Raw genomic sequence first — 26536 nt, 5'->3', positions numbered from 1 at the left:
GAGGCCAACACAGAGCGTGGGAATGAATGGATTAAACGAAACAGCTGTAAAAAGGTATGATCCATCAGGAAAAAAGCTAATGTTTTAACTGTGACTTTTTAAAAATATACTTTTTGTGTGTGTCAAAGCAGCTATTTTTGTAAACTCCGTTTATTCAGCGCATAGTTTAAATGACGTATATCGAAATGCACTGCGCTCTGCCAACGCCTTTCCCTCTTTTGTCTGTTTGGGTGCGTAAAGAGAGCGTGCGTCAGGATTTTGCTTTTGGTTCCTTCCCAGCAAGTTCACTTCTCAGGTTTCAGACTTCTGTCGGAGCAGCCGAGGCATTTCCTCCTTTTGCGCTTACACTGTCTTCTAAAATCTTCTGAAACATAAAAAATTGGAGGAGAATCTGAGTCTACGCTCTTGGATGATGGGTTTACGGATATTATTGGCTGTTCTTCTCTTTGGTTTCGGCCTGGCGAGCGTTTTCGCCGATTCGTCCACACCTGAGAACGGTAGGAAAGGAATCGGTGAATGTGGGGGCTGAGGAATTAGTTAAGCTGAAAATCTTTGTTTTTTGTTTTTGATCAGATGTAGCTGCTTTCTAATTCATTATTATTATTATTGTTTTTAGTAGTATTGTTGTTTTTATCTTTATAGCTACGCGCAGGTTGCTCAAAACCCCGAATGTGAGTCTTTTATCTGTTCAGTAAAGTCACAACAGTTTTAAGGGCTATTATATTCATAAAGCATTGTTTCATAAGCCTTGAACTGAGGAGAAAAGCACCCAAACATCTAGAATTAAAATGTCATTGTTTGCATTTTCTACACTGAAACTATTTATTATAAAATATATTAGATAACCTTACGTACCGGCCACATTTAAGCTTAAAAGGAATAAAAACACAACTTTGTTGGTAGAATTGTGTCTGTGTAAGATTCCTGTCTCTGAAAACTGTTGAAACCTCTCAACAGGAACAAGGAGTCTCTTTTTCAGCCCCTGGGGTGCTTGATTGTTTCAGAGCAGAGACTAAGAGAAACTGTGGCACACAAATATGAGACATTGTTTCTCCATTTTACAGATGCATGGCTTCACTCGCACAAACCCGGCTGTTGTTCTGTGTATGTCTGCTGATAATAACATGACTGGTTCCACAGGCTGTGTAGTTGCTGTACTTAGTCGCCATGGAAAATGTCCCAGGAGGATTACCAGTATAGTTACAAAAACCAGAGTGGGCACATGCCAGGCCTTTTTAAATCTGCTCCTCATGGTGCTTTCATTTAAACTCGACAAGTTTTGCAGTCATGTTTGCCTTGACGTTTGAGGCAAAATGTTTCCACCTTGCCCATTATGTCCTTTAACTCGATTGTATTAACTTCTTTGACTTACAGTGTGTGAGTTGAAAAACGGGACAAGCTGTGAGGAATGTCTGAAAAATGTGACGGTAAGTTCGCTGAGAGAGCGTTTTATTTCTGCTTGGCTGATTTCTTTTTTGGGTTAACAGAGTTTCTGTGTGTGTGCATGGTCAGAATAGATGTCTCCTCCTCCAACCCAGACCTGTTTGACTGGTTTGAGAAGTAACTGATCTCATGAATTCTCACCCTGCTCCTTTTTTAGGCTGTGTGTGCCTATCACACACAGCCTAAAAAAGGTAATTTCCTGTAATTAGCCTGCATACCTCCTTTTTTGTTTTTCTGTTTAACTAATAGGGACATTGTGCACATTTTTTTTAAACAGTGCTTGTGGTGCATCACAACAAAGTCATGTGTAACATATCCAGTGAGAACCATCCTCCCACCCCATGCGCTCTGCCCTCTGAATGATGCACGATGGGGACTCTGCTGGAGTAAGAAAACACACACACACAAGCTGATCACATTGATAACATTTAGTTAATTGAATTAAAGTCGTTAAATATGCTGTCCAGTACACTGTCCGACTGAAGCTTATTTGCTGATTTTCTTTCTTTTTTTCTCTGTGTGTTAGTGATAATTAATAAACGATATTCTTGTATAAGACAAAAATACTTACATGTCCCTGAAGTTGAGAAATTACTGTGTTGCATCAGTCCAATCATGATAAAAAATTGGAAAATTAAAAATTACTCCAAAGAAGGAGCTCAGGTTAAATGAAAAATACAAGAAAGTCAAGTGCTTTATGGATTAAAATCTAAATGTGATACTATACTAGGAGGTTAAACCTAAAATGAAGGCATGTATTGTGGTATGAGGTAGCAAAGAACTTCTGCGTCTGTCCTTGTGGCAGCTGAGCTGAAACAGATGTTAGATGAGGTGTTAATTAAGTGGTGCAGAGAGGATCTATAGCCACAGTCATTTGGCTGACCTCAGCATCAAAATGCAACAGCAACAATTAATTCCCTTTACGCATAACATGGACTCATTCCCACAGCTAGCACTTCAGTGTTCCAGATAAAATGTCTGGGATTGTGCAATCCCTTCACATAACACATCTTACTAAAGTCCTGAAGCCAGGTACAGTCACACTGTGTGCACAGTGTTTTGCTGCTACTCCAACACTCACTGTGTTCCCTCTGCTCTTAATCAGCTCACTGAACTAATCCATGTTATTGGGCAGCCACATACATTCCCCATGATGCTGGCTGTAACAGCTTCGTCTCCATCATTTTCCTCATAGGTCCCCCAGGTTTACAGGCCTCGCTCCGGGCAGTAGAGCCCCTTTCTGCGACTTGCTGAAATTGTAGTGATACGAAAAACCACTAGTAGGCTTGTTAGGCTATTTCACCTCCACATAAACTACAAGGAGCAAGAAAAATCCACTTTAGTAGGTTATGAAATAATTTCAAAATAAATAAATTGGAACAAGAGCTACTGCAACAGGCTCCCAATCAGCACCGTGCCAAGGATAAATAAAAACTAAATAGTTATATTTAAAGGCTCTTTCTCTTTAAAAAACTATTTTTTTTCCTAAAAAACCCCCCAAAACTTACAAATAGAGATTAAAAGATCCTGCATCTTCATAATTCTTATTTTTTTCACAAATGAAGATTGGAACAGTTTATCCTGATTTGCTGTAGATGAAAGTTTCACTAAATCACTAGAGTGGAAAAACAAAAAACCCCTCCATGTTTGTGGATTTTGCGTCTGGGGTTGTTTGTTTTGAATAAGTGCTTCAGCGTGTAGATACGTTTTAGACAATAGCGGGATGGGGGAAAGCCCTATCCTGTTTCACCGTGACAGCCTCTCCCTATACAAAGCGTGCTATCCAATAGTTTGGTAGTAAAATAGGAACCCATTCATGTTAACATTCATTTTGTCCACATGCTTTTGTACTATTACATCTTTAAAATCTTGATGCAGAACTTTTTACAGAAGTACATTTGCATATTAAACATTACATTAAAATTGTCTTTGATCCTTGTTATTTTTATCAGTGAGTCAAAAAACATTAACGTTTTATTCAGTACATCTGTAGAATGATTTGGTTTGAGAAGAGGAAATTAAACGCAACCTAATGAAGGAGGAAGAACAAGAATTTTCTATCTGGAAGATAAATTTGTGATTTCTGAATGACATTGTCACTCTGGTTCTGTCTGCAGTGAACTTCCAGATCTTGATAATCACCTTGTCAGTGGTTGGTGGCATTCTTATCATTGCCTTTTTGGTCTGTCTGTTCTGCTGCTGCAAGTGTGAGAACATCGGGTAAGTGTAATGTGAGCTCTGGTTGACAAAACCCTCTCATTCCAGCCAGTGTGATGCTGGTAGAATACATTGTAGCAATTATATTATTAGTTGTGTGCAACAGGTTAAGATATGTACTGACTACCCATCAAGTCCTTCAATTAAATGATTATGTTACACGTAAGCAATCCTGAAAATGGGAGTGTTTCCGCTTATGCGTGAGCGTGAAGTAGCACAAAGGCAGTCTGCAGGCAGTCAGGTACTGCCCGTCTACCTGCAGAGAGTGTTTATTGTGGATTGGGGCTGTGTCAAAAACATGTGACACATCCAGTCTGTGGGCTACTCTTGCTTCTGCTGTTGTTGGTTCATGAGCCAGCCACAGAGAAAAGTGAAATTATAACTACAAAGAGCTGAAGTGAAACTGTTTAAAATCAGTGAAATGTGTCTACTGTGGAGCCTGTCTGTGCTTTTCATGGCATATTTTTATTCTTTGATTTACTCTTTTCTCATTCTTCTCCTGTTCTTGCTGGACTCTGTTGTCACTCTTTAACTCGACCCCCTTGTCAAGCAATTGGCAGTTGACTGATTCATAGGTCATCCACATCTGGCACCATTTTTGACTTTCAGATGCTGTTTTATTAAGTTAAGGCTGAACTAAAGTTGATTCAGTTCAGAAAAGTGTGGTAATTTAAAAAAAAAAAAAAAAGAAGTTTTCTACGTTTGCAGGGTTCAACCCCATCTTAAACTCACAACACTTGCCCACATTTATTCACACTAGGAATGCCACTAAATTGCTTTTCTTTAAACATACCTTGCGATGATTGCTTTCTTATGAGTTTGTTAGTAATAATCAGCAATCTTTTCCTTCTACTACATAAATCTAACACTGGTCTTGTTTTTTCAGATCTAGCAGGTCTGAGGCCAAGATGCAGCGGCAGGCCAATAAGCTGAGAACCAAGCAGGACGAAAGGTGGCAATATCATGTTTTGTTTTGTAATACTGTTTCACCCCCTATGACTGGTTGGTCTCTGTATTTGATACATCCATAGCTATAACTTAACAAAACGTGGCTTTAAAGAATTGGTGGACTCTAAATTGCTGCCTAAATCTCTAGTTTATATAATTAAAATTCAAAAATCATGAGAAAAAACAAAACTACAGTTCAGCACCATGTCTTTATGACCAAGTTTCTTCCTATAGAACAGCATCTCTCTCAGCTAACATTAAATATTTGCTATAAACACATACAAATTGGAGTTATTTCTCTATACTTTACATGTATTTCCTCTAAACAACAATTATACATTTTGGGCTTTTATTGGTTCTGTAATAGTTGCACTAGGTGCGACACACCGGCTACCTTTTGCATTGATAGCTATGATTAGCATCGCTTTCTTTCAACACACACGAGGGGGAAAAATGCAGACGTCATACTGTTATCAGCCCAAACTGGTTTGTTTCCACGAGTCTGACATTCTGAAAAATCATTAGTCGTCGCCCTGTGACTTATGGAAGAATGTTTTGTCTTTACAGGAGGGCGGAGATGAAGCAGAGACACCAGGAAATCAGGCAGAAATATGGTGAGCTTTTCTCTTTGTTAGTCTGTGTGTGTCAGCAATCGGCTACCTATACAGCATCTAAATTATGACTTACTCTACAAAACAAAATGTGGCTCTTTTTACACCTGTAATGTCATTTAGTAGATATGAGAGCGCGTGATTAAGAAAGTTGATTCTGTATTGTGCTACCAGTATGAGGCACTTTGCCCAGTTTAGCATAACTGCTGGGGAGGGGAAAAAAGAGCTTGTCTGACTGTGTCCATAAGGTCCAGAGAGTTCAGAGCTATACTATTTAAATGTCTCTTTTCTACTAATGAAATTCAGATGTTTATGGATATGGAACTGGCTACTGCAAGAAATTCAGAGAAAGCATCAGATTATGTCCTCCAGGTTTTCTTTGAGTGGAAATCACCCCAGTGGGCAACACATAACACTATGTTAACTTTGCAGGCCTGCTATAATATGAATGATTTTCAAAAGACACCAATGAGTAATTACTTCTGCACTGGCACTCGCATAGTATCAGGGTTAATTGAGCAGAAAAGATAGACACAGTCGCAAGACTTGTTCCAGTTCATCCTGCAAGAGCACCTCCTGGAGTCTGATCCATGGAGGCCCAACCTACAACCTAAATGTTCCTGCTAAGGTCCTTGTAATGTTATGGCTGATGGGTGTATACCATAAAGCTAAATATAAAAGTTTAAGAGAGGCTGGTAAGTTTTTATTTAGCTATGATACAATACAGTGCGAGGCTAGCCATTTACTCCTGTCCGTGCTAAGCTACGTTCACCGTAATCTGGCATTGACTTCATAGTTACCATTTTGCGTGAATATATCAAACGATTTATTTAAATCAGGGCAACTCTTACTGATTGTTTAATGTTTTCCAGGTCTAAGTGGACAAAACCCATACTCCAGATTTTCTTGAAATGGATTTGTCAACTGAGATTATTAACTGCGGACAGAGGACATCCATGAGCTGTCTTGAAGTGACATGATTGGAGAATTGTTGTAATTGATATAAAAAATCAAATGTAAGAAAAGTAGTTTAAATAGATCAGGGTCATTTGGTCAATGAAGCTTTCAAAGAATCCTACATTTACTGAAATGACCCAAGAGGCTGGAACCAAATGCTAGAAGAGATATGTAGTGTTGGTATTTTTCCAAACACTTGTCATTTATCCTGTGACTCAAGATACTAATCTGCTAATCTACTATTTATTTGGGTATTTAGTCTAATGGTACTGAATGGAAGGAGTCCAGTCTGGCTGCTGGAATATTCTTTCCTTTAGCTTCTGTTGTAATTGTACATTTTCACATTGTTTTTGCTGCTGAGATTTTACTTTTATCTTGTTTTAAATGTTTTTTCCCCATTCTGAAATCTAATTACTGTGTTACTGCTGCTGTTTCCTACTGTTGACAACGAATTTTAAACCAATCACATTTGCAGAATATATTCTGAATATATGAGGTCAAAATGAACATAATGAAAGAACTTAAATAAAAGATTTCAGACTGATCCCTAATTCTGATAGTAACACTGTTTATGTTTATTTCCCATTGAGCTTTCATGTTAACCTACCTTTATAAAATACTGTATGTTTTGTACAGTTTATCAATAAATCAAACATTTGATTAAAAGATGTGTTATTCCTTAAAAGAAAAAAAAATCAATGATCTTCAGTTGTAGTCAGAAGATTACGTATGCTCACCACGAGTTACGACTTTGTACCATGTATACATATGGTATACATAGACCCACACTATTTGTTTAAATCTGCCTTGGTAAGTTGCACGTCAATCAGACACTTTTATCCATCAACAAGCTTCTGGCATATTTCTGGATAGATTTTTTTAACACTCATGGCAGAATTCCTTTAACTTGGTTTCAAGACACTCTTAAGCATTGTTGCCCGATTTTCAGTATGATCGAGGTTGAAGCTCTAGGAAGGCCATGGAGTGGGGGAGTGGGGGGGGGGGTCATTGCCCTGTTGGAGCACGAAGGAGGAGGTCTACCTCAAAACAAACACAAACAAATGCTAAAATAAAACCATATTTCAAAACATGAAAAACTATGAACTTATCGACTACTTAAATCAAGTGAAATAAAATGTAAAATAAAAAACAACGAAGAGGCACAGAGGACCTGATGTACTGGCAAAGTCTGGATCTTTAATTAGACTGACCAGGTATTCCACTTTTTAATGGTATCTGCAAAGCACTTGTATCCCTTGCCCCATTGTTTTATGTATTTTATACCAAATCTGTTTGTCTGCAAACTCCACCAACATACAGTCAAACTTGATGGTGATATACCAACAAGCTAAAACCACCAATTTTTTTAGCATTTATGTTATGAATACTGTGCAAAAGTCTCTAGCCACTCCTGCTTTCTTTATATTTTTCTTCCAAGGAAAATGGGTTCACTGTTAGTCTGTTGCTAGGCAATATGATGACCTCATGACATCTGATATAGATAAGAACTTTTGGGGCCCTGAGTCGTGCCTGTGTGTTATCAAACTCCTGATTGAGTAGAAGTTCACAGACGAACACACACACACAGATTTGTTGCAGGCATGTGCAGTTAAGGTCATTGAGTACATTCTTCTTCACTAGTACGGTTACTTCAACGCCAATGCCTTCTCCTTTGTAGATGAGAGACGCATGGTTTTCATTGACAAGCAGCAGACGCATCTAGTAAACGTAGAGCGGGCGCAAAAAATGACGTACCGGCAGAGCGCAGCAGAGGGCCAGCAGAAAAATTCGCTCCAGCCAGCGGTCAGTGCAGCGCATGTCGCTCCTTGTGTCGAGGGGCCTTGAGAGGGTCACATCACCACAATGCCTAGAAAAAGGAAAGGCTCTTGCCGCAGCAGTAAGGATGCCATGCGGAAGAAGAAAATCAGGGCCACTGAATCTCAGCATCAAAGAGAATCTAGACTGGAAAACGCCAGATTAGCAGAAGCTGCACGAAGACAGCGAGAAACCAGCGAAGAGAGACAGCGTCGTTTAGAAAACGCCAGAGTATCCCAAGCTTCGCGGAGACGGCGCGAGAGCAGCGAAAAAAGACGACTTCGCCTGGAAAATGCCAGACTGGCCCAGGCTTCGCGGAGACAGCGCGAAACCAGCGAAGAAAGGCAGCGTCGATTGTACCATGCCCGGTCGGCTCAAGCTTCGCGCAGACAGCGGGAAACCAGTTTGGAAAGGCTGCAACGTCTGCAAAATGACCGCCTGGCTAAGGCTTCCAGAAGACGGCGTGAAACCAGCTTGGAGAGGGAGCATCGCCTGGAAAATAAGCGGCGGGGGCAAGCTTCACGGAGATTGCACGAAACCAGCGAAGAGAGACGGCATCGCTTAGAAAATGACAGATTGGCTCATGCATCACGAAGACAGCGAGAAACCAGCGAGGAAAGACGGCTTCGGCTGCAAAATGCCAGACTGGCTCAAGCTTCACGGAGGCAGCGAGAAACCAGCGAGGAAAGGCAGCGTCGATTGTACCATGCCCGGTCTGCTCAAGCTTTGCGCAGACTGAGAGAAACCAGTTCGGAGAGGGAGCATCGCCTACAAAATAATCGACTGGCTCAGGCTTCACGGAGACTGCGCGAAACCAGTGAGGAAAAGGTGCATCGCTTGGACCATGACCGGTCCGCACAAGCTTTGCGCAGACTGCGAGAAACCAGCGTGGACAGAGAAAGGCCGTCAGAAAACGACAGACCATGGCGCCGTGAACATTATAGACTGCAAGTGCTCAATGCTTCCCGAAAGACAAATGGACTCGGCTTTCCAGCACCTGTGTGGAATTTTCACGAGTCTGCTTTTGAGGAGGGACAGGTGCATTCTGAATTACCATCACTGTACACAGTGAACATCCAGAGTTTTGTCTGCGTCTGATTATGGTGACAGTGTTTATATGTATGCTTCTCCGTCTCCCCAGAAGCCTCTTGATTCTGTGTATCACACTTACTCACCGTTGTATCTTATATGAAGGAGTGGGATTTATTTATTTAGAAGGCTGAAAGACATTTTAGCTGCACCTCCCATTCACACTGGTCTTGGAGAAACTGGATTTGAATACCTTGCTGCCTATGAAATGAGCTACAAAGAAAACAAAAATTGTGAAACTGCATTTTTTGATTTCATGTTAAGTGTCTGTCTGGATTTTTCTCCTGGTGGTGTCATGGTTCTGTTTGTTTGTTTGTCTGTTTGTTAGCAATCTTGACTCCACAGTTTTCAAGGTATCATTTTCATATTTTGTGTGATGGTATGCCAGTAACAGCCGGAGCTGATTTAATTTACAAGAAAATCAGGTCAAGGTCATGCCAAAATCAATAAAATCTTTATATTGCTCTTCATATTACCTTATTTTTTTTAATGGGTTGTCTTTACAAAAATATGCAAGCCTAGGTTAGCTAAGCATTTGACCTTGACCTTCATTGTCAGCACGCAAAGGTAAAGTTGACCCAGAAAAGTTTTTCAAAAAAACAATATCGAGTAATATATCATATAAAAGGCCATTGAGAGCTGTACAACCTACCACCCCAGCCCGGCCCTCCCCCAAATACCATGCCCTACAGTGTTACAGTGACAGCATAAAGATTTGCAAAATCACGCACTGAAAATGAAAATATTTTTAAATCTCAAGGTTTTTTAGCTTATAGAAGCCAGAAATTTTAGTCAGTTGTGTTGCAATCATATAGGTAAAGATAATAAAACAGACTATTTTAGTATTCAATGCTTCAAGGTCATAGGTCAAAGATCAGGCATTATGTCTTTATAAAAGCAGGCTGAGGTTGCTGCACTGTAATAAAAGCAGGCTGATGTCAGCATGTTATAATAAAAACATCATAAAACATCTATTTTTTTTAGTATAGTAAAAAAAAGTATAGTCCTTGCCCTTCAGGGTGAGTTGCACTCTCCGAATGCTCTTGTTTTTTCAATTCGACATCACAATGACACCATAAAGTCACAAAGTCACAGACTGCACGAATTTAACTTAAACTTAACTTTGACTTAAAATCTCTTTTTCTGCTTATAGAAGCCAAAGATTTCAGTTAATTCTGCTCCAGTCATATGGGTAAAAATAATCAAATACACCACTGTAATGTGGTATTTATGTTTGGTATATATTTTAGAATATCTTCAAGGCCATAGGTTAAAGTTCAGGGTCACACAAATTAGGAAAAAGCTTTAGTTTCCATTGGATCATCTCCTTAAAGTGATATATTAGTCATTGGGGGATATAAGCACTTTCTTTGTTTGAGCTCTTTAAAACATTATTTTTTCAGTACAAGATTATATAACTTCAAAACGCAAAAACACAAAAAGATTAATATACTACACTAGATTTATTACACTAGATTTTGTGAGTGCTCTTGTATGTTTTAGGGGATTTTTTGGTACTCCTTTCCCTCTTGAAAAAGATCTCCATCGCAGTGAGACTACCTGTAACTAAAGGACTTATTAGTAACACATATATACCAAGTAAGTGGGTTAAAGTAAGGCCATGATTTTGCTGTCAAAAGGGACAATTACACTGTAGCATGGGCATGCACTAGTTGACTCAATGTCCCACATATTAGTCAGCACAGCTCATAAAGAAATGTGAACTATGGATGCATCAGTACTGATGCCAAACAAGATAAGCAGAGAAAATGAGATGAAATGAGAGTTAAAGGTTAGACCATAAAATAAACTTCAGTTTCTATTTATCTGTGTTGTATTTAGTCAAAGGAGCTTGCAAAGAAAAGCGTCTGGACTTCTTTAAGTTAGTTGAAGACGTTTCACCTCTCATCCGAGAAGCTTCTTCAGTTCTAAGGTCAAATGGTGGAGAGTCCCAGATTTAAACCTAGTGGGAGTAACCCCCCACAGAGGGACAAAAGGACCCCCTGATGATCCTCTAATCGCCTGAGCCAAGGTGTGAAACTGGGTGTGGGTCCCAATCAGCCAGAGTTTCGGGTGAGTTTAGAGGATCATCAGTGGGTCCTTTTGTCCCTCTGTGGGGGGTTACTCCCACTCGGTTTAAATCTGGGACTCTCCACCATTTGACCTTAGAACTGAAGAAGCTTCTCGGATGAGAGGTGAAACGTCTTCAACTAACTTAAAGAAGTCCAGACGCTTTTCTTTGCAAGCTCCTTTGACTACGATGACCTGGATGACTGAGAACCTTCACAGACACTGTGTTGTATTTACTTTGCCAGGAAGCTGGGAACCAATGCCAAACCAGTGAGGGACTTGCATAGTTTTTATGTTTTTAATGTTAAACATATAAAAATTTGCTATACCAACGTTACCAGTACTTCCCACATTGCCCCACACATTGCCCCTTTCTTTAATCAAATCAAATCAAATCACTTTTATTGTCACATCACATGTGCAGGTACATTGGTACAGCACATGTGAGTGAAATTCTTGTGTGCGAGCTTCACAAGCAACAGAGTTGTGCAAAATACAATAATGTAAACAAGCAAAATACAAGAATGGCTACATCTGAAACTAATAAATATATGTGCAATATATAATAGTATATGCATTTCTGGATGTGTATACTAAATATTTTTCTACGTGTGTGTGTGTGTGTACACATATTTTACAAATTAAATAGAGTAAACAATAAATAAAATATATAAAAATATACAGAGTTGAGACATGTGCAAAACAGTGGCATTACTGTACAGTATGGAGTGCATAATGTTAAAGTTCCAGTAGTGAAGCTGAGGTGTCTATGACGTGTTCAGCAGTCTGATGGCCTGGTGGAAGAAGCTGTCTCTCAGTCTGCTGGTACGGGACCGGATGCTGCAGAACCTCCTTCCTGATGGAAGTAGTCTGAACAGTTTATGGCTGGGGTGACTGGAGTCCTTGATGATCCTCCCCGCTTTCCTCAGGCACCGCTTCCTGTAGATGTCTTGGAGGGAGGGAAGCTCACCTCCAATTATCCGTTCAGAGCACCGCACTACTCGCTGGAGAGCTTTGCAGTTGTAGGCGGTGCTGTTGCCATACCAGGTGGTGATGCATCCAGTGAGGATGCTCTCAATGGCACAGTGATAGAAGGTCCTGAGGATGCGGGGGCTCATGCCGAATCTTTTCCGTCTCCTGAGAAAGAAGAGGCGCTGCTGCGCCTTCTTCACTGTTTTGTTTGTGTGTACTGACCATGTAAGATCCTCAGCCAGATGTACACCAAGGAACCGGAAGCTGCTCACTCTCTCCACAGCAGCGCCGTTGATGGTGATGGGGGTGTGTACTTCTCTGCACCTCCGGAAGTCCACTATCAACTCCTTTGTCTTTGCGACGTTGAGGGTGAGATGGTTGTCTTGACACCAGTGGGTCAGGGCGCTGACCTCCTCCCTGTAAGCCGTCTCATCACCATTGGTGATAAGACCCACCACTGTAGTGTCGTCCGCAAACTTCACAATGATGTTGGAGTTGTTAGTGGCTGTGCAGTCGTAGGTGTAGAGTGAGTATAGGAGAGGGCTCAGTACACACCCCTGTGGAGCACCAGTGTTCAGTGTGATGGGGGATGAGGTGATGCTGCCCAGTCTGACCACTTGGCGTCTGTCAGACAGGAAGCTAAGGATCCAGCTGCAGAGGGAGCTGCTCAGTCCTAGATCCTGCAGTTTCCTGTCCAGCTTCGAGGGAACGATGGTATTGAATGCTGAGCTGTAATCTACAAACAGCATTCTCACATACGTGTCTCTCTTCTCCAGGTGTGACAGGGCAGTGTGTAGTGTCAGGGCTATGGCATCATCAGTATTATTTTGGATTTTATCTAATCCACGCAGTGTCAAAAGTACACATACAGGCTCAAGTGTATACACTATATTGCTAATAGTCTTCACTTGCTGCCTTCACACATATGAACACAAGTTACATTCTTAATCCATAGGGTTTAATATGATGTCTGCTCACCTTTTGGAAAGAAGAAACTACCAGTTGCATTCAAACATGATCACTAACAAAAAGTAAACAGGCCTTCACCTTGTTAAACTGATAGATATTGTAGAACATTGAATAGCACTTATTAAGGGAATTAAGTGATTTGATGTCTATATTTGAGTCTGTATTTCTGCTTTTGACCCTGTGTGGATTGAAGAAAATCCCAAATAAATTCAAAGCTGTGCATCAGATTGATGCATACTGTAAATTAATCATTCCTGACTGGAAAAAGAACAGTTCAAAGAAATTATTAAAAGCCCGAAATTATCATGACTTTCATGCCCATAATGAGTGTATAAGAACTTCTGACCACTACTGTATTTCTGAACTTCTTAAAACATATAATTAAATTAAAAGAGTCAAAGTATTATTAAAAATGACAATAATAATACACTAGGATATTTAAACATTAAAGAGCTTAACCAATTCTGAAGTCTGGTCTAAACTAAACTAAGATGGAAACAAAACATTTTAAATGAATGGAAATTAAACTACAGAACTTCAATAGCTACCACTTACAGGTGGCTCGTTATTTGGTTTAATTTGTGCGCACAATAAGAGATTTTCATATAGATTCCTCGCGTGATCGAGTTTTTTTTGCATAGACGCGCGCTCCCGCGATTTGGCAACCACGTGGTGTTTTAAGGGCCAATGGCTTATTTGCAGCAACGGTCTGAAGCGCGCACCCGTTAGCAGGGCAGAGGAGAGGACAGAAGGCGGCAGAAAGACAAATAAAGCCGAACTAGCAGATTATTCTGTAAACTGCAACGCGAAATCCTGCCGAGATGTCAGAGGAAAAGCCAAAGGTAATATATAGAGGTTTATATAACTGCTTGCTTGTTATGATGGCTGAGGCGAGCTCCTGCGAAACCGTCGCTTATATGTGCAATCTAAAAATGGCCTGGTTTGCACGTTTCTCTAAATCGGCGCAGTGTTTGTTTCGCAAATGAATGAGTACCCGCACATTCATATGTGCGTCTATATGCGCTCACACAGCTCACTGTAGGTGAGTTTGGGAGGGATGTTGTCCCGCTAATTGGGGTCTAAAAGGTTGGGAGCAGGAATGTCAATTACACCATGATTGTTATTTGCGGATTTTTTTCTTTGTCGAAACGGGACCACGCTATGTCCGCAACGCCGCAAATGCCGCAACTGCAGCAGTGGCAGAAGAGCGCAAATGGAGGTGACGCACCGCCTTAAAAACTGATGTGACTATGGTATTCTGGTAGTTTTTATTTTATTTGTTTTAATTTTTTCGTTGTGCTGCTTGTTGTACCACAATACTTCATAACAAAACTGCTAGCAGCGTTAGCCGGTAGCTAAACTCGCCAGTGGTTCTGAGCCTAGCCCGGAGCTAATGATGCTAACGTTAGCGCCTGTGAGTGCCTTGTGTGAACGCATATGGTAGCATGTCTGTGTTATTGAGCTCCAATGTACGTTTTGTTTTAATCAAAGCATCAACTGAATAGTATGGCAGTAATTCAACACAAGTCACATCTGTGTTTTGTGACACGGCTGTTAAAATTGTGGGATTATATGCCTATTAGTTTACTTTCTGTATGTCTGAGCTAGCAAGGCTAACAGTATTGTGGATGTCGCTTTAAAGAAAACGTATACGTACTATGCATTACTGTGGTTGCTAATCCATTTGTTTATCAAGTGTTAAACCATTGTGTTTCTACAGGAAGGAGTAAAGACTGAGAATGACCACATCAACCTCAAGGTTGCAGGGCAGGATGGGTCGGTGGTTCAGTTTAAAATAAAAAGGCACACACCTCTCAGTAAACTAATGAAGGCATACTGTGAACGACAGGTAAGCTGCTGTAAGTTCTTAAGCAGCATGATTACATGCACACTTAACTTTGCTGTTCTTTTAACGGAAAGGCGGCATCTTCATCTGCAGGGTCTCTCAATAAGGCAGATCAGGTTCAGGTTTGATGGCCAGCCGATCAATGAGACGGATACTCCTGCACAGGTATGATTATTATGCACTTGTAACCATTATTGAAACACATTCAGTTTCTTTAAGATTACAGCGCACTTGTCCCCTAAATAAATTGAATATGTTTGCAATACTGTAAAATAATTAATATATGGAACATCTTTTTCTCAGCTGGAAATGGAAGATGAAGACACCATAGATGTTTTCCAGCAGCAGACAGGCGGCCATTGCTAAGCCCTACCCACCTCATTGACGGCCACCCTCAGACAACGCCCTCAACCATCTCACTGTCCATCCCTTCCCCACCACTCCCCTCATATTATTATTATTATTATTATTATTATTATTATTATTCTTTCAGTTTAAAGATGTCTGTCATGGTTTTCGTCAGGTGTTGGCGGAGGGCCTCGTTGGCTGTTTATGTGCTGTCTCAGTCAGGACTGAACTTTTGTGTGTCAACAGTCTCTCTGCTGGCCAATCAGGACACAGATTTCCTTCTGGCACCGCTGGCTGTGATTGGACCAACAACTCATCACAGCTGTTCCTGGTTTGTCACTGCTTTTGGTTCACTGTGCAGTGAAAGCTTAGTATCCAGTAGTTTGTCACTGTTTTCATCCATCAGGGTTGAATGCGAGGCTCTGCAAGTGTTTTGTCCAGGGGTCACTGTCAGTGGGCATAAAAATGGTTTGAAGTGGAAGCACTATCTGAACATAATACACACATGCTTCCCATTTCACATTGCTTTTCTGTGTGTTTGTTGTCTGAATGGTCACTCGTTTTTTTGTTTGTTTTTGTTTTGTTAAATGAATTTTAATTCTTTGCATTTTAGGTGCTTCTGCAATGTTTCTTTTCTTTTGTAAATGTTAATTTTAGTTTTTTCGTCTGTTATTTTAAACATTAACACCCATGGGGCATATGGTCGACATTTTTTCCCCCTCCTGTACAGCAGTATCAGAATGGGTGTTAGATAAATGTTGTGGGACTTGGACCAATACTCCAAAAACAGAACGTCTGCTTCATATTTGACGTGCTTCTCTTTAAAAAGCCAACTTCAAGGTGAAAACTGTCACATTTAAAGGCATTTATATTGCATCAGTGTTTGCTTCCTCTTAGATGGCTACTCAGTGAGTGACTGTGGGTGTCTGCGGTACAGATGGATATATGCTTATGCAGAAATGCTTGTTTCAGGGGAAAGAATTCATCTATATCACAGAAGTGCATCCACGGTGTAAGCTGGTTGGCGTTTGATTGTGTAAAGAATCTCTTGGTGCAAAATACATAACATTTTTCTTTTTGGTTCTGTTTTTTTCCAAAGTGGGCTAGTAACCGGTCCTTGTGATGATCTCAAAAGCAGGTCTGCTTGTTGTAGAGGGTGGACTGTGAGTGGGAATAACTGAAAGGATCCTGAATGTTTTTTGTTTTTTTTTAGGTCAGGTGTCTCATCCCCTGTATTGCCCTAGCACAAGTAGGCCAACGGGAACACTTGAGTTTTAGATGTGCTTTGAAGAGGAGCAGGTTCAAGTTTGAGCAAGGGTATCCAGCAAAAGTTGGACTGTCTTTGCTAAAAGACACCAATGACACTTTTCACTACTGTGCCAGCTGCTGAGATGCTGTCTGCTTGTGTGTTGTTACAGTGGCAGTCTTTCAAGTGGTGATGAGCGTCTTTCACTATTTTTACATTCTGGAGAGTGAAGCATGCAGTTCGTTTCATATCAGGAGGTCAGCCATTGGAGTTTGGGAGACAAGTGTTCTGTACCTACAGGGCCCCGTTCTTCGTATGTGGGTAACCAAATTATCTTTGAATGTAAATAGTCTGAAATGAGCTAGGATTTCTTTTTTCCCCCTTTCCTCCCCCCAGTTCAGCCACGGTTCATTAAGCTCAAATCCTGAAAAGAAAAACCCAGCTTTTTTGAAGTTAGTTGGATTCAAGTTATTAGAAAAGGTTGCACCTTTCAAAGTTAAAAACACACTGCAACAAAATGTAGGTTTTAATACGTGCTTTAAAAACTGTCTGAACACTTTCAGCTACTACAGTAAATGTTTTTCATCTTTTATATGAATAGTTAAGAGTTGGTGCCAGTACTGAGAAATGAAACCTTATTTCCTTGCACAGCCATCAGTAAGCATCTGTCAATATTGTATTGCACAGAGAAATGTTGAGTGTTTGTGCGACATGCATCTGCACAAGCCAGTCAGCAATCATGATTCCAGCTTTCATCACACAAAGTAAGAGCACACTTTACGATGCCAACAAGCAGCCTTCCGCTCGCATTTCAAGAACCCAGTGAGCTGGACAAAGGTCAGCTGAGCTAAACTGTAAAGTACGAAGAACGGGGACCAGGTCTTGTCATGTTATGTTTTCTCTACTGATTTGTACATTATTTGTGGTCTTTTACTACTGTATACAATAAATATAGTTTGGTACTCAGATTTGATGTCAAGTTTTTGTTTTTGTGTTTGACCAGCTAATCTGTTTGTTTTAAAGAACATAACTTAAAGCCCCTTTTCTGTCTCCAGGGAAGGGAGGGGTAAAATTTGGGTACCCAGATGCACACAGATGGGAGCTAAGGATCCAAAAGCACCGAAAACCTGCTTTCTAATGTGCAAAAGTAACCATTAGGTGGCACCACTGGTCCATACCAATACCATGTCTTGGGTTTGCTAAAGCTTTGCTTTCATAAAAACATGAAAGTAGTGGGAAAAACTGTAAACTTAGCTGAAGTGTGTTTCAGAAAATGAGGTTCTGAAGTGGTCCTCAAGCACACTTCTTCATGTAGTAGACAAAAGATGACTAAATTTAGATAAATGAGTTAAAAAAGGACAAACACTGATTATCATCTAAAACTTCACCATCGTCTTTATTACCCAGGTCCAAATTTAGAACGTGGCATCTCATCTGATAGTCTGTGTGAATACTTGCATTCAGTATAACCGGAACAGTGATAAGATTAATCATAGCGGCCGATGAGTCAAACCAGGAATAAGGAAAATCAGGGACCGGTGGACAATCTGCATCTGCTTTTCTTCATCTAAACGGGTTCAGGGGTGTAACTGCTGTTCCTGGCAGTAAGAGAGATTGATGAATGGATAAAGGAAAATATACTGGTATGTATTTTGCATCCTTGATATTTGTGGCGTCCATAATCTTAATGTGGGTGGAAGAAGAAAGACTGTGTCATTTGCCTTGTAAATGTGCCGGATGGTTCTGAGAGATCTGACACAAGCAGACATGCCGCTGTTCCTCATGAGCACCTGGTGACCATCAAAATAAGATTAAACAGACTTGAGGAAATCAATGAATGTCGAGTTTGAGTGGCACTGAACATCCTCTGTAGGAGACTGTACACTTTCAGGTACTCCACTGTGACTGACTTGGCCCACCCAGGTTGACATACATGCAAATATGTATTAATTGCAAAAACTATCTGACCAAGCTGCTCTTAGTACTTTCTCCATTACAGTCTTTGCTTATGTTAATACTATTTTGCTAATTCAAAACATATATGTGGTTCAGCATACTATTTAGCTTTACTATCTTGAAACATAATTACTTTTTCAATACTTGCAGAGCTTTCAGGAAGCATCTAGATGTCCTGAACATACACTAAAGTGCGATCACAACTAATATAGTAAAAGCTCGGCTTGGATGCACTGCTTGACCAAAGCTCGTGCAAGTGTTGTTGTTTTCTTTTGATTGCCTTTTAATAATAACAATAAAAAAAGCCCTTTAATCAATCATTTTTCATGTGATCACATTCAGATATTGTGCCTGTCTGCTTGTCTGTGAGCGTACACGTATACATTAACAAAGTGGTGCAGCTCACCCCTCTGGCAGGTCTGTGTCATCAGATTTGTGGTTGAGTGCGGATGACTGACAGGGTGCTTAGTGATTTGCATGAGTCCGGAGTTTAAAAGGAGCTGCAGGTGCAGGTTTTTCCACACTTATGAATGGATCTCTCCAAGCGCGGATGCTCTGGGACTTCCTACTCCTAACATCAATCTTAGGTTACCAGTGTGACTTTAATGATTGTCACCCGAATTTCTTCATAGACATTTTTTTGTTTGGAGCTGGAATTCTTAGCAGGCTCAATATGAAGTGTACACAGCTTTCTGGTGTGTGTTGTCATTTAGGATAGGCAAAGAAATACCTTCAGTATGGAGACATTCCTACCAACTGGAAACTGAAACAAACCGATTTTCTGCAATGTCAACGCTGATATTTATGCCGTTCCTTCTCCTGGGGTTAAGAGTAACTGAGACAGCCACAGAAACATGGAGGCAATGTACAGGTATTATTCAATTTTTATTCTATTTTATCTCTTCCAGTCTCAGCTGAGTTCAGCACATGTAATGTTTAGTTAATTATTATACAGCGAATGGCTTACTGTTTCATCTAAAACCCAGGAAGCCCCTCTAGCTAAAATACTTTTTGGTAATTCCAGCTGTCTGCATCTGCCTACAGTACAGTAGGAGTGCTTCTCTGTGTGGACGTGCATGCCACTTTAACCTAAATGAACATCCATAAACAAGTACAGACATTGGGTGTGGTTGGGATTCCACAACAATCCCGTACACATTGAAATATTAGGACGTACACAGCGCATGTTTACGTGATGTCTCATCAGTGTGGGAGTATTATTATTTTTCTGTTATCGTTGCTTAGGAAAGAGTATCTTTTTAAAAAAAATAATTAAATAACAAACCCACTGAAGTCTCATAAAACCCCACCACTACCTAGGGCTGTTTCTCACACTCCAGGGTGTGGTGGTGGCAGTAGTACTGGGACATTGAGGAATTTATTAGTTTCCCGTGGATCCTGACCTTTTTGACTCGTGTCCCTTTAAAACAAACCTCTGGTTTTGAAGATGCTCTACCACACTCAGCACTTAAGGTATATAGAGTAAGTAATCCTGCTGGTGCACTAATCATTTCAGCTCAAACTTTATATGCTCTTAGGTATTTTTCTTTCTTCTTCTTTTTTTTTTTTTACAATAAAGCATCAAATCACACTTTTCATTGCAAAACCTAAAGTTATTAAATTATTCTAATGTACTGAAGTTGAGTGAAAGTGTGAAGTACGGTGAATAGATTACTTCTACTGCAGCCTGAGAGCGATTTTGTTTAAATCCACTTTAAAAACTTTTAGCTTTTATTCTTTTCTAACCCATTAATCATCCCAGGAATTCTGCAGTGTTACTTTCGCAACACGAGGAAGTTTAAAGTTTGGCCATAAAACTCACTGCCATAGTCTTTATTTGCATATTTTGTTCAGGTTCGCTTCCCCTGGATCTTCTATCTTTTGTCCTTGAGAGGGACCCATCCAAACTTGTGCCGGGGGTGCACATGAAGCAGGCCGGCGGGGTGAGGGGGATTCATTTCTCAAGCCCTGATACCGCACTGAGCTTTCCCTCCTCCCAGATTCTGGTGAACTGTGACCTCTTCCCCAAGGAATTCTCCATCGTTCTGACATTAAAAGTCTCCGACAGTGCACCCAAGGTGAGCATCTGACTGAAACGCCTCGGTACTAATGACTGCAGGGGTGTGAAAATAGGAATATGTTGCAAGTAATAACAGTTGATAACTTAAGTAAAATAATAGATGCCACCACTCCACCCTGCTTTGCTTGAGGAGATGTTGTGTGTTACATAAATAGAAAGACTGTGTCTCTGCAAACCCAAAACACAGAATAGATTTGACAGAAATTCCTGTTACAGTGCCATATTAACCCTGACAGAAAGATGAATGCATACGCTGCTAAACTTGACACAGATGTCGGTATTGCTCATATTTACTGCCTATTGATTTATTTGCAATTAAACTTACATGCAAGTCTGTTCTTCTAGTGCAATTTAGTGTTTCAAATTGCAACATAGTTCATTACCCATCACCTAAAAAACTCCATTCTTGCTTAAAAAGCGTATGCACTTTGTTAGCATCGTCCGCTGCCAAATTCAGTGTGTCTGGGCTTCCTTCTTGTTTTTCCAAACAGGGGAATGAATATGTGTTTTCTCTGATGGGGCCGAAAGGACGACCAGTGGATCAGAACAAAGAGGAGAACGATGGAGGCAGCAGCTTGAAAAGCAATAAAGAGTCAAGTATCACCGGAGAAGAGCAACACAGTCAGAAGACAAGAGTCAAAAGTGATGGGCGCCTCATTCTTGGACTTAAATTCTCGGGAAAGCGTCTGCACTTCCTTTATAAAGGTCACAGAGGGGTTGTAGAGCACTGGGTGTTTCGAGGCACCCAGCTGGCTGACAGCCAGTGGCACACTCTTGTTTTAGCCATTGGTAGTCATCACGTGAAGCTCACAGTGGATTGCAGCTCACCAGTGGAAATGTAAGCTCAGTTTCTCTCCCCTCTTTCTCTTCTCTGTTCTCTGGGTGGATACGTCTGTTTCCCACTTTACTCTGTTCCCTCCGATTTTGCCTTGAGGCGCAGTAGATCCTTCACCACAATAAAATGGTCCTGCTCAAAATCTGCGTATGCCCTGCAGCCATATCACAGTAGCCTGACAGTGTGTGATAGATGGTTTTTTAGTGGAAATTCCCTCTGGCACGCCGAAAGGAGGAATATCAACACCCACACAGCACTTGTACATGTAATACAGTTCATGTCTCACACTGAGTCCTAGAATGAGAAGAACAGAGTGAACTACTTTAATTATAGAGAATTTAGTTCATTTATAGAAGAAAAACAACTTACTCCACCTATTAGAAATAATTATGTATATCTTTTATGGCAAACAGCATTCCCTCCAGGCCTTTCCCTTCAGACCTCAACATTCAGGGATCCAGATTCCACATTGGTAGTCGGGGGCTGTGGAAGGGCTTGTTTTCAGTAAGATGCCTTTCTTTATTTCAGACTATAATAAGATTTGTAAAGGATATGCCATGAACTCGGAAATGATTACCTCTTCTGTGACCACATATCCAGGGTCTACTGCGACAGCTGGTTTTGGTGCCAGGTTCAGATGCTACCCATCAGATCTGCCCCTCTTCTGACCCCCAGCTAGCAGCTCTGTCAGTACCACCACTGTTTTTAGACCTGCCAGCCACAGGAGCAGAAGATGATAGACATGGGAATACCTATGGTAATTTGCATATGCATGTATTTTTACTCAGTATAAATAAGACATTGCATGTTTGCTTGCCTCTTTGATTGCTTTCTGGTTTTTAATATGTCAGAAACTGAAGCTAGAGTGTCTGTGGGCTTGGAGAAGTCATGCTCGGAGCAGCTACAGGGCCAGCTGTGGTTTAATCCCCTCAAAAAGGGCCTCTACCTCTGTGACGGTACAGTTTGGATCACTGTGTTAGAAGGTGAGACTCCAACTAACACTGTTTCTGTTCTTGTTTCTATGAAATAAAATCACATAAACCATTCATTTTCATTAACACAGATCGCAAAAGGCTGGACTATGTGCTGGAACATCAGGTGCTCACCACCAGCTCAGAGACCCACGACATAGAGGTATTTATCCACCATTTGCTGTGAAACTTACTTAGGTCTTATTGTCTGATACTTTATTGTCTGATACTTTTGTTTCACTTTCATTTGGGATTTCCTGTACATAAACCCGCTGTGAAAAAAAAATCCAATCTCCAGCTGTTCCAGGTACCTGGTATGGGTCTGATGGCTGCTATGGCTCATCGGTCGGCATCTGGCTCTGCTGTGTATCTCTGGACTAAAACAGGTTTCCAACTCTATCAGAATATCAGCACCAACGGAGCCCTGGCTTGGAGGCATTTCAGCATGGGCAATAAGGTGTGACAAGTTAGTGGAAAAATCACACTTTAATCCTACTAAAAGCTTTAAACCTATACTCTTTCTCTTTTGTTGTTTTTAATGTAGATATATCTGGTGGTGTCTAATTCTGGGGGAGACAGGCGATTTAACAAAGACTCACAGGCGGACTTTTCTGTGATTTACAAGTGGAGCAAAAGGAGAAAAAGATTTGTGCAGTTCCAGACTCTGCAGACGCACTGTGCCCGAGACTGGGAGGCATTTAATATAGATGGACATACATATCTTGCTGTCGCTAATCATAGACAAGGTAATATAAATATATACCTATACTACCCGTTAACTTCCACAGTGTCTGGCATGGCATCTTTTGCTTGTTTGGCTTTTAGGTGACAAGAATCACACTATAGACAGTGTGATATACAGGTGGAACAGATTATCAAAGTCTTTTGAGGTCCACCAGATGCTCCAGACTTCAGGGGCGTACGACTGGGAGTTCTTCACTGTCGGACCTTACTATTTCCTGGTGGTCGCCAATGCTTTTGATGGCGTGACCACTTCTTTAGACTCCGTCATCTACGTTTGGGTGAATGGAAACTTCCAGGTGTTCCAGAAAATTAAGGTTTGTGATAAGAATAATGTAAAATGGTAAATGGTAAATGGGCTGCATTTATATAGCGCTTTTACTAGTCCCTAAGGACCCCAAAGCACTCTACACAACCAGTCATCTACCCATTCAAACACACATTCACACACTGGTGATGGCAAGCTACATTGTAGCCACAGCCACCCTGGGGCGCACTGAAAGTAGCTCAAATAGACTAAAAATATTTTCCTATCAGCTGTTTGCTGCTTCGCTACAAACCCCTCAAAACTCTGAGTGGGTTTGAGGACGGCATGGTTTCCACTCCATGGCAGGAAGTCATCTTCTGACCATTTGGGCTTTGGTTTCTCCTGATGAGATCTGTATCTGATGATTATGAAAAACTACCTTAAAAAATAGAGTATGTGGTTTGCTATGATTTGCTTGAGCGATAACGGTGCTTTGACGTGTTACTGATAGTGAATGGTATATTTGAATCAAACCACATCTGATGTGAGAGTGTTGACACATTAATAGTCTCGAGAGAAAACAGGAGGAATTGTGTAATTAAGGGGGACGCCCCATGCGAGATGTGAGGATGTACATGAACACCTCAGGGCTGCTGGTAATTAATTAACTGAAATAATAAAGAAAATGGGGCAGAAAACATATTTATCACATACTTTTAGTCATGTTGGCTCTTTGATTTCACAGAGGCAAAGTGAGTCTGTTAGCTCAAAATAATTTTAGCCCATTGGCTACATTTAATATTATCAATTTGGATCTCACCTATCCAGAGCTTTCATTTACGTTGAGTTAAAAGAAGGACAAGTTCACTCTGAAAATGCTCACATTTAATGAACCATCTATCTACAAACTGATGAAAGGCTTGACATGTCTTCAGAGAAAAGGTGGACCATATATCTTTGCTTTTTTTGTTTATTGGCATATGCTTTAATTATAGAGAGTCGTAAATCCAAAAGCATCGGCACGCCTCCTTAAGTATCTTCAGTTTTGGATGGCGCGCCATAGGTAATGTTTTCGTGACTCTGGCTTGGATAAATCTATCATGGGGTGAGCCATTTTTAATGGCTTATAATATTTCCTGGAACAAAGTAAATGAAAAGTCCAAGTCATATTTTAAGCTGTCCAGTGGATGTCAAAAGAATGTCCCAACAAGTTCACCCCGAGATTGGAGCATTGGAGCAAGACTGTGTATTGTTCAGAGAAATTAAAAAAAAAACAACCCAAGAGTTACATTTCTGATTCAGACACAGCACAACTAGAAAAAGACTGAACAAGTATGGCTTGAGTGGAAACGTTGCTAGGAAAGACTCTTCTCTTAAAAAATAACATGGCATCACGGATTAAGTTTGCAAAGTCGCATTTGAACAAACCACAAGATCTCTTGAAGAATATCCGTTGGAAAGATGAGACCAAAGTGCAGATATCTGACCATAGTGCACAAAATCAGACACAGGTTATCAGCACAAACACCTCATAGCAGCTGTCAAGCACAGTGGTTGAGGAGGGATGATTTGGGCTTGTTTTGCAGCCAGAAGGTCTGGGTAACTCCTCTGTATACCAAAGTATTGTAGCCACAAATGCGAGGCCATCTGTTTTGGCTGAAACTGGATCCTGCATGTATCAGCAGTTTCATCTAGCACTGTAAAATATAATAGCAGCAGAACTCTTCTCATCAGCAGCAATATGCAACTTACTTAACTTCTGTGTGCCACGAGTTTCCCATTTGAAGGCTAAAGTATTTGATTTATTGATTGTTTCTTTTAGACGTTCTGTGCCACAGACTGGGAAATGTTCCAGATTGACAGCAGAGTTTTTTTGGTTGTTGCCAATGGACACAGACTCCATGGTAATGGACCGAGTCAGTACACCATTAACTCCACTATCTATGAACTGGACATGAGTGCACAGCTGTTTGTCCGCTTCCAGGACATTGTCACCTACAGGTATAGATGTTCAATCACCAGATAATACTTACCAGGTGTACACACGCTCAGAAACATTTTCTTGATGCGTCTGCTGTCATTTTATCTGTTCATTATCTCCACATACCTTCCTCTTTCTTTCCAGTGCAGTGGATTGGGAGTTCTTCAGCCTTGGGCAGGAATATTTTCTGGTTGTTGCTAACTCCTTCAATGGAGAATCCTACTCTCTCAACAGCATTCTCTACAGGTATTCAACTTGTCAACAGCACCCCTCCCAATGTGAAATAAGTCCACCTTATTGCCTTTTGGTATCCGCCTTGAAACCATCTCAAACATCACACACACACAATTCTAATATTGATTTATTATCTTACCGTGAGAGCAGATGGAAATACTGCACTAATGGGATTCATCTTTTCTGTTTTGCTTTTAGGTGGCAGGGATATGAAGGATTCGTTCCTGTTCATTGGCTGCCAACGATCGGGTGCAGTGACTGGGAATTTTTCAGCGCTAAAGGAGAATCATATTTAATCTACTCCAGTGCCAAGGCACCGCTCTCCAAAGTGTTCATGCTGAAAACCTACTAGACAAACAAACAAAAAAAGTGTGGCTTTGTGTCCTGCATCTGTGTAATTGTACACAATCTATCATGTATGAAAATAATTTGCAAAAGGTCATTTAAAAAGGTCATTTAATGGTTACATTAATTATTGAAATTTTATTGACTTTTTAAATTATTGTCTGCTCAGAAATTCCCTCAGGGTGTTGGCTGGGGTACCTTTGCAGTGATCAGCCCTGCATACAGTCACCCTCCACACAGTGATATGTTAACCACTGATGTACCTCATTTTAAGACAAAAAAAATCACATGGACCAAAGAAAGTCTGTTTTTAATATATATTTGTGTGTATCGTGTGACAAAACTTAATACAAATTTCTATATACTCTCTCTCTCTGTAAGAACATTGTGATTTAATATTATTTTGTTTACTAACTGTAATATGTTTTCTTAAATAGAAAAGTGTATTGTTTGTTGTTATATTTTGCCTCTGGCTGCATGAATTGTATATGAAAAGTGATAGTAAATTATTGAAATTTAAATAAACTATAATTATTGTGTTTATGTATGGAATAAGAGTTGTTTATACCAACAGATAATGTTTAATATTTGAATGATGATTTATTGAAGTTTTTT

At 40.5% G+C, this 26536-nt stretch overlaps 3 protein-coding genes across 5 annotated transcripts; all 3 read left to right on the top strand.

Moving 5' to 3' along the window:
• Positions 1-218: 218 nt before the first annotated feature.
• Positions 219-6727, top strand: pttg1ipa (PTTG1 interacting protein a). Its single transcript, XM_082516251.1, has 7 exons — positions 219-497; positions 1375-1427; positions 1721-1829; positions 3561-3663; positions 4547-4612; positions 5176-5222; positions 6092-6727. The coding sequence occupies exons 1-7, from the start codon at positions 410-412 to the stop codon at positions 6127-6129; spliced, it is 504 nt and encodes a 167-aa protein (XP_082372377.1). The 5' UTR covers positions 219-409; the 3' UTR covers positions 6130-6727.
• A 7052-nt stretch (positions 6728-13779) lies between these two features.
• sumo3a (small ubiquitin like modifier 3a) lies at positions 13780-17499 on the top strand. Of its 2 annotated transcripts, XM_082515288.1 has the most exons (4): positions 13783-13933; positions 14812-14940; positions 15031-15102; positions 15241-17499. In XM_082515288.1, the coding sequence occupies exons 1-4, from the start codon at positions 13913-13915 to the stop codon at positions 15301-15303; spliced, it is 285 nt and encodes a 94-aa protein (XP_082371414.1). In that variant the 5' UTR covers positions 13783-13912; the 3' UTR covers positions 15304-17499. The 2 variants fall into 2 exon arrangements, with proteins under 2 accessions (XP_082371413.1, XP_082371414.1); XM_082515287.1 differs by having other exon boundaries at positions 13780-13933; positions 14812-15102.
• A 666-nt stretch (positions 17500-18165) lies between these two features.
• Positions 18166-26388, top strand: LOC309696174 (thrombospondin-type laminin G domain and EAR repeat-containing protein-like). 2 transcript variants are annotated; one of them, XM_082517313.1, is made up of 14 exons: positions 18166-18174; positions 19201-19358; positions 20342-20565; positions 21059-21405; positions 21816-21906; positions 22003-22159; positions 22254-22385; positions 22466-22536; positions 22672-22830; positions 22918-23119; positions 23199-23431; positions 25184-25362; positions 25487-25588; positions 25775-26388. In XM_082517313.1, exons 2-14 carry the CDS (start codon positions 19274-19276, stop codon positions 25926-25928), a joined length of 2136 nt encoding a protein of 711 aa, XP_082373439.1. In that variant the 5' UTR covers positions 18166-18174; positions 19201-19273; the 3' UTR covers positions 25929-26388. The 2 variants fall into 2 exon arrangements, with proteins under 2 accessions (XP_082373439.1, XP_082373440.1); XM_082517314.1 differs by lacking the exons at positions 18166-18174; positions 19201-19358 and adding an exon at positions 19855-19960.
• Positions 26389-26536: the final 148 nt, after the last annotated feature.

Source organism: Aulonocara stuartgranti, assembly GCF_965226115.1.
Source record: "Aulonocara stuartgranti genome assembly, chromosome: 19".
NCBI classification, from domain to species: Eukaryota; Metazoa; Chordata; class Actinopteri; order Cichliformes; family Cichlidae; genus Aulonocara; species Aulonocara stuartgranti.
Note: the sequence above shows the minus strand (reverse complement) of the source record. Positions and strands in the feature narration are given on the sequence as shown.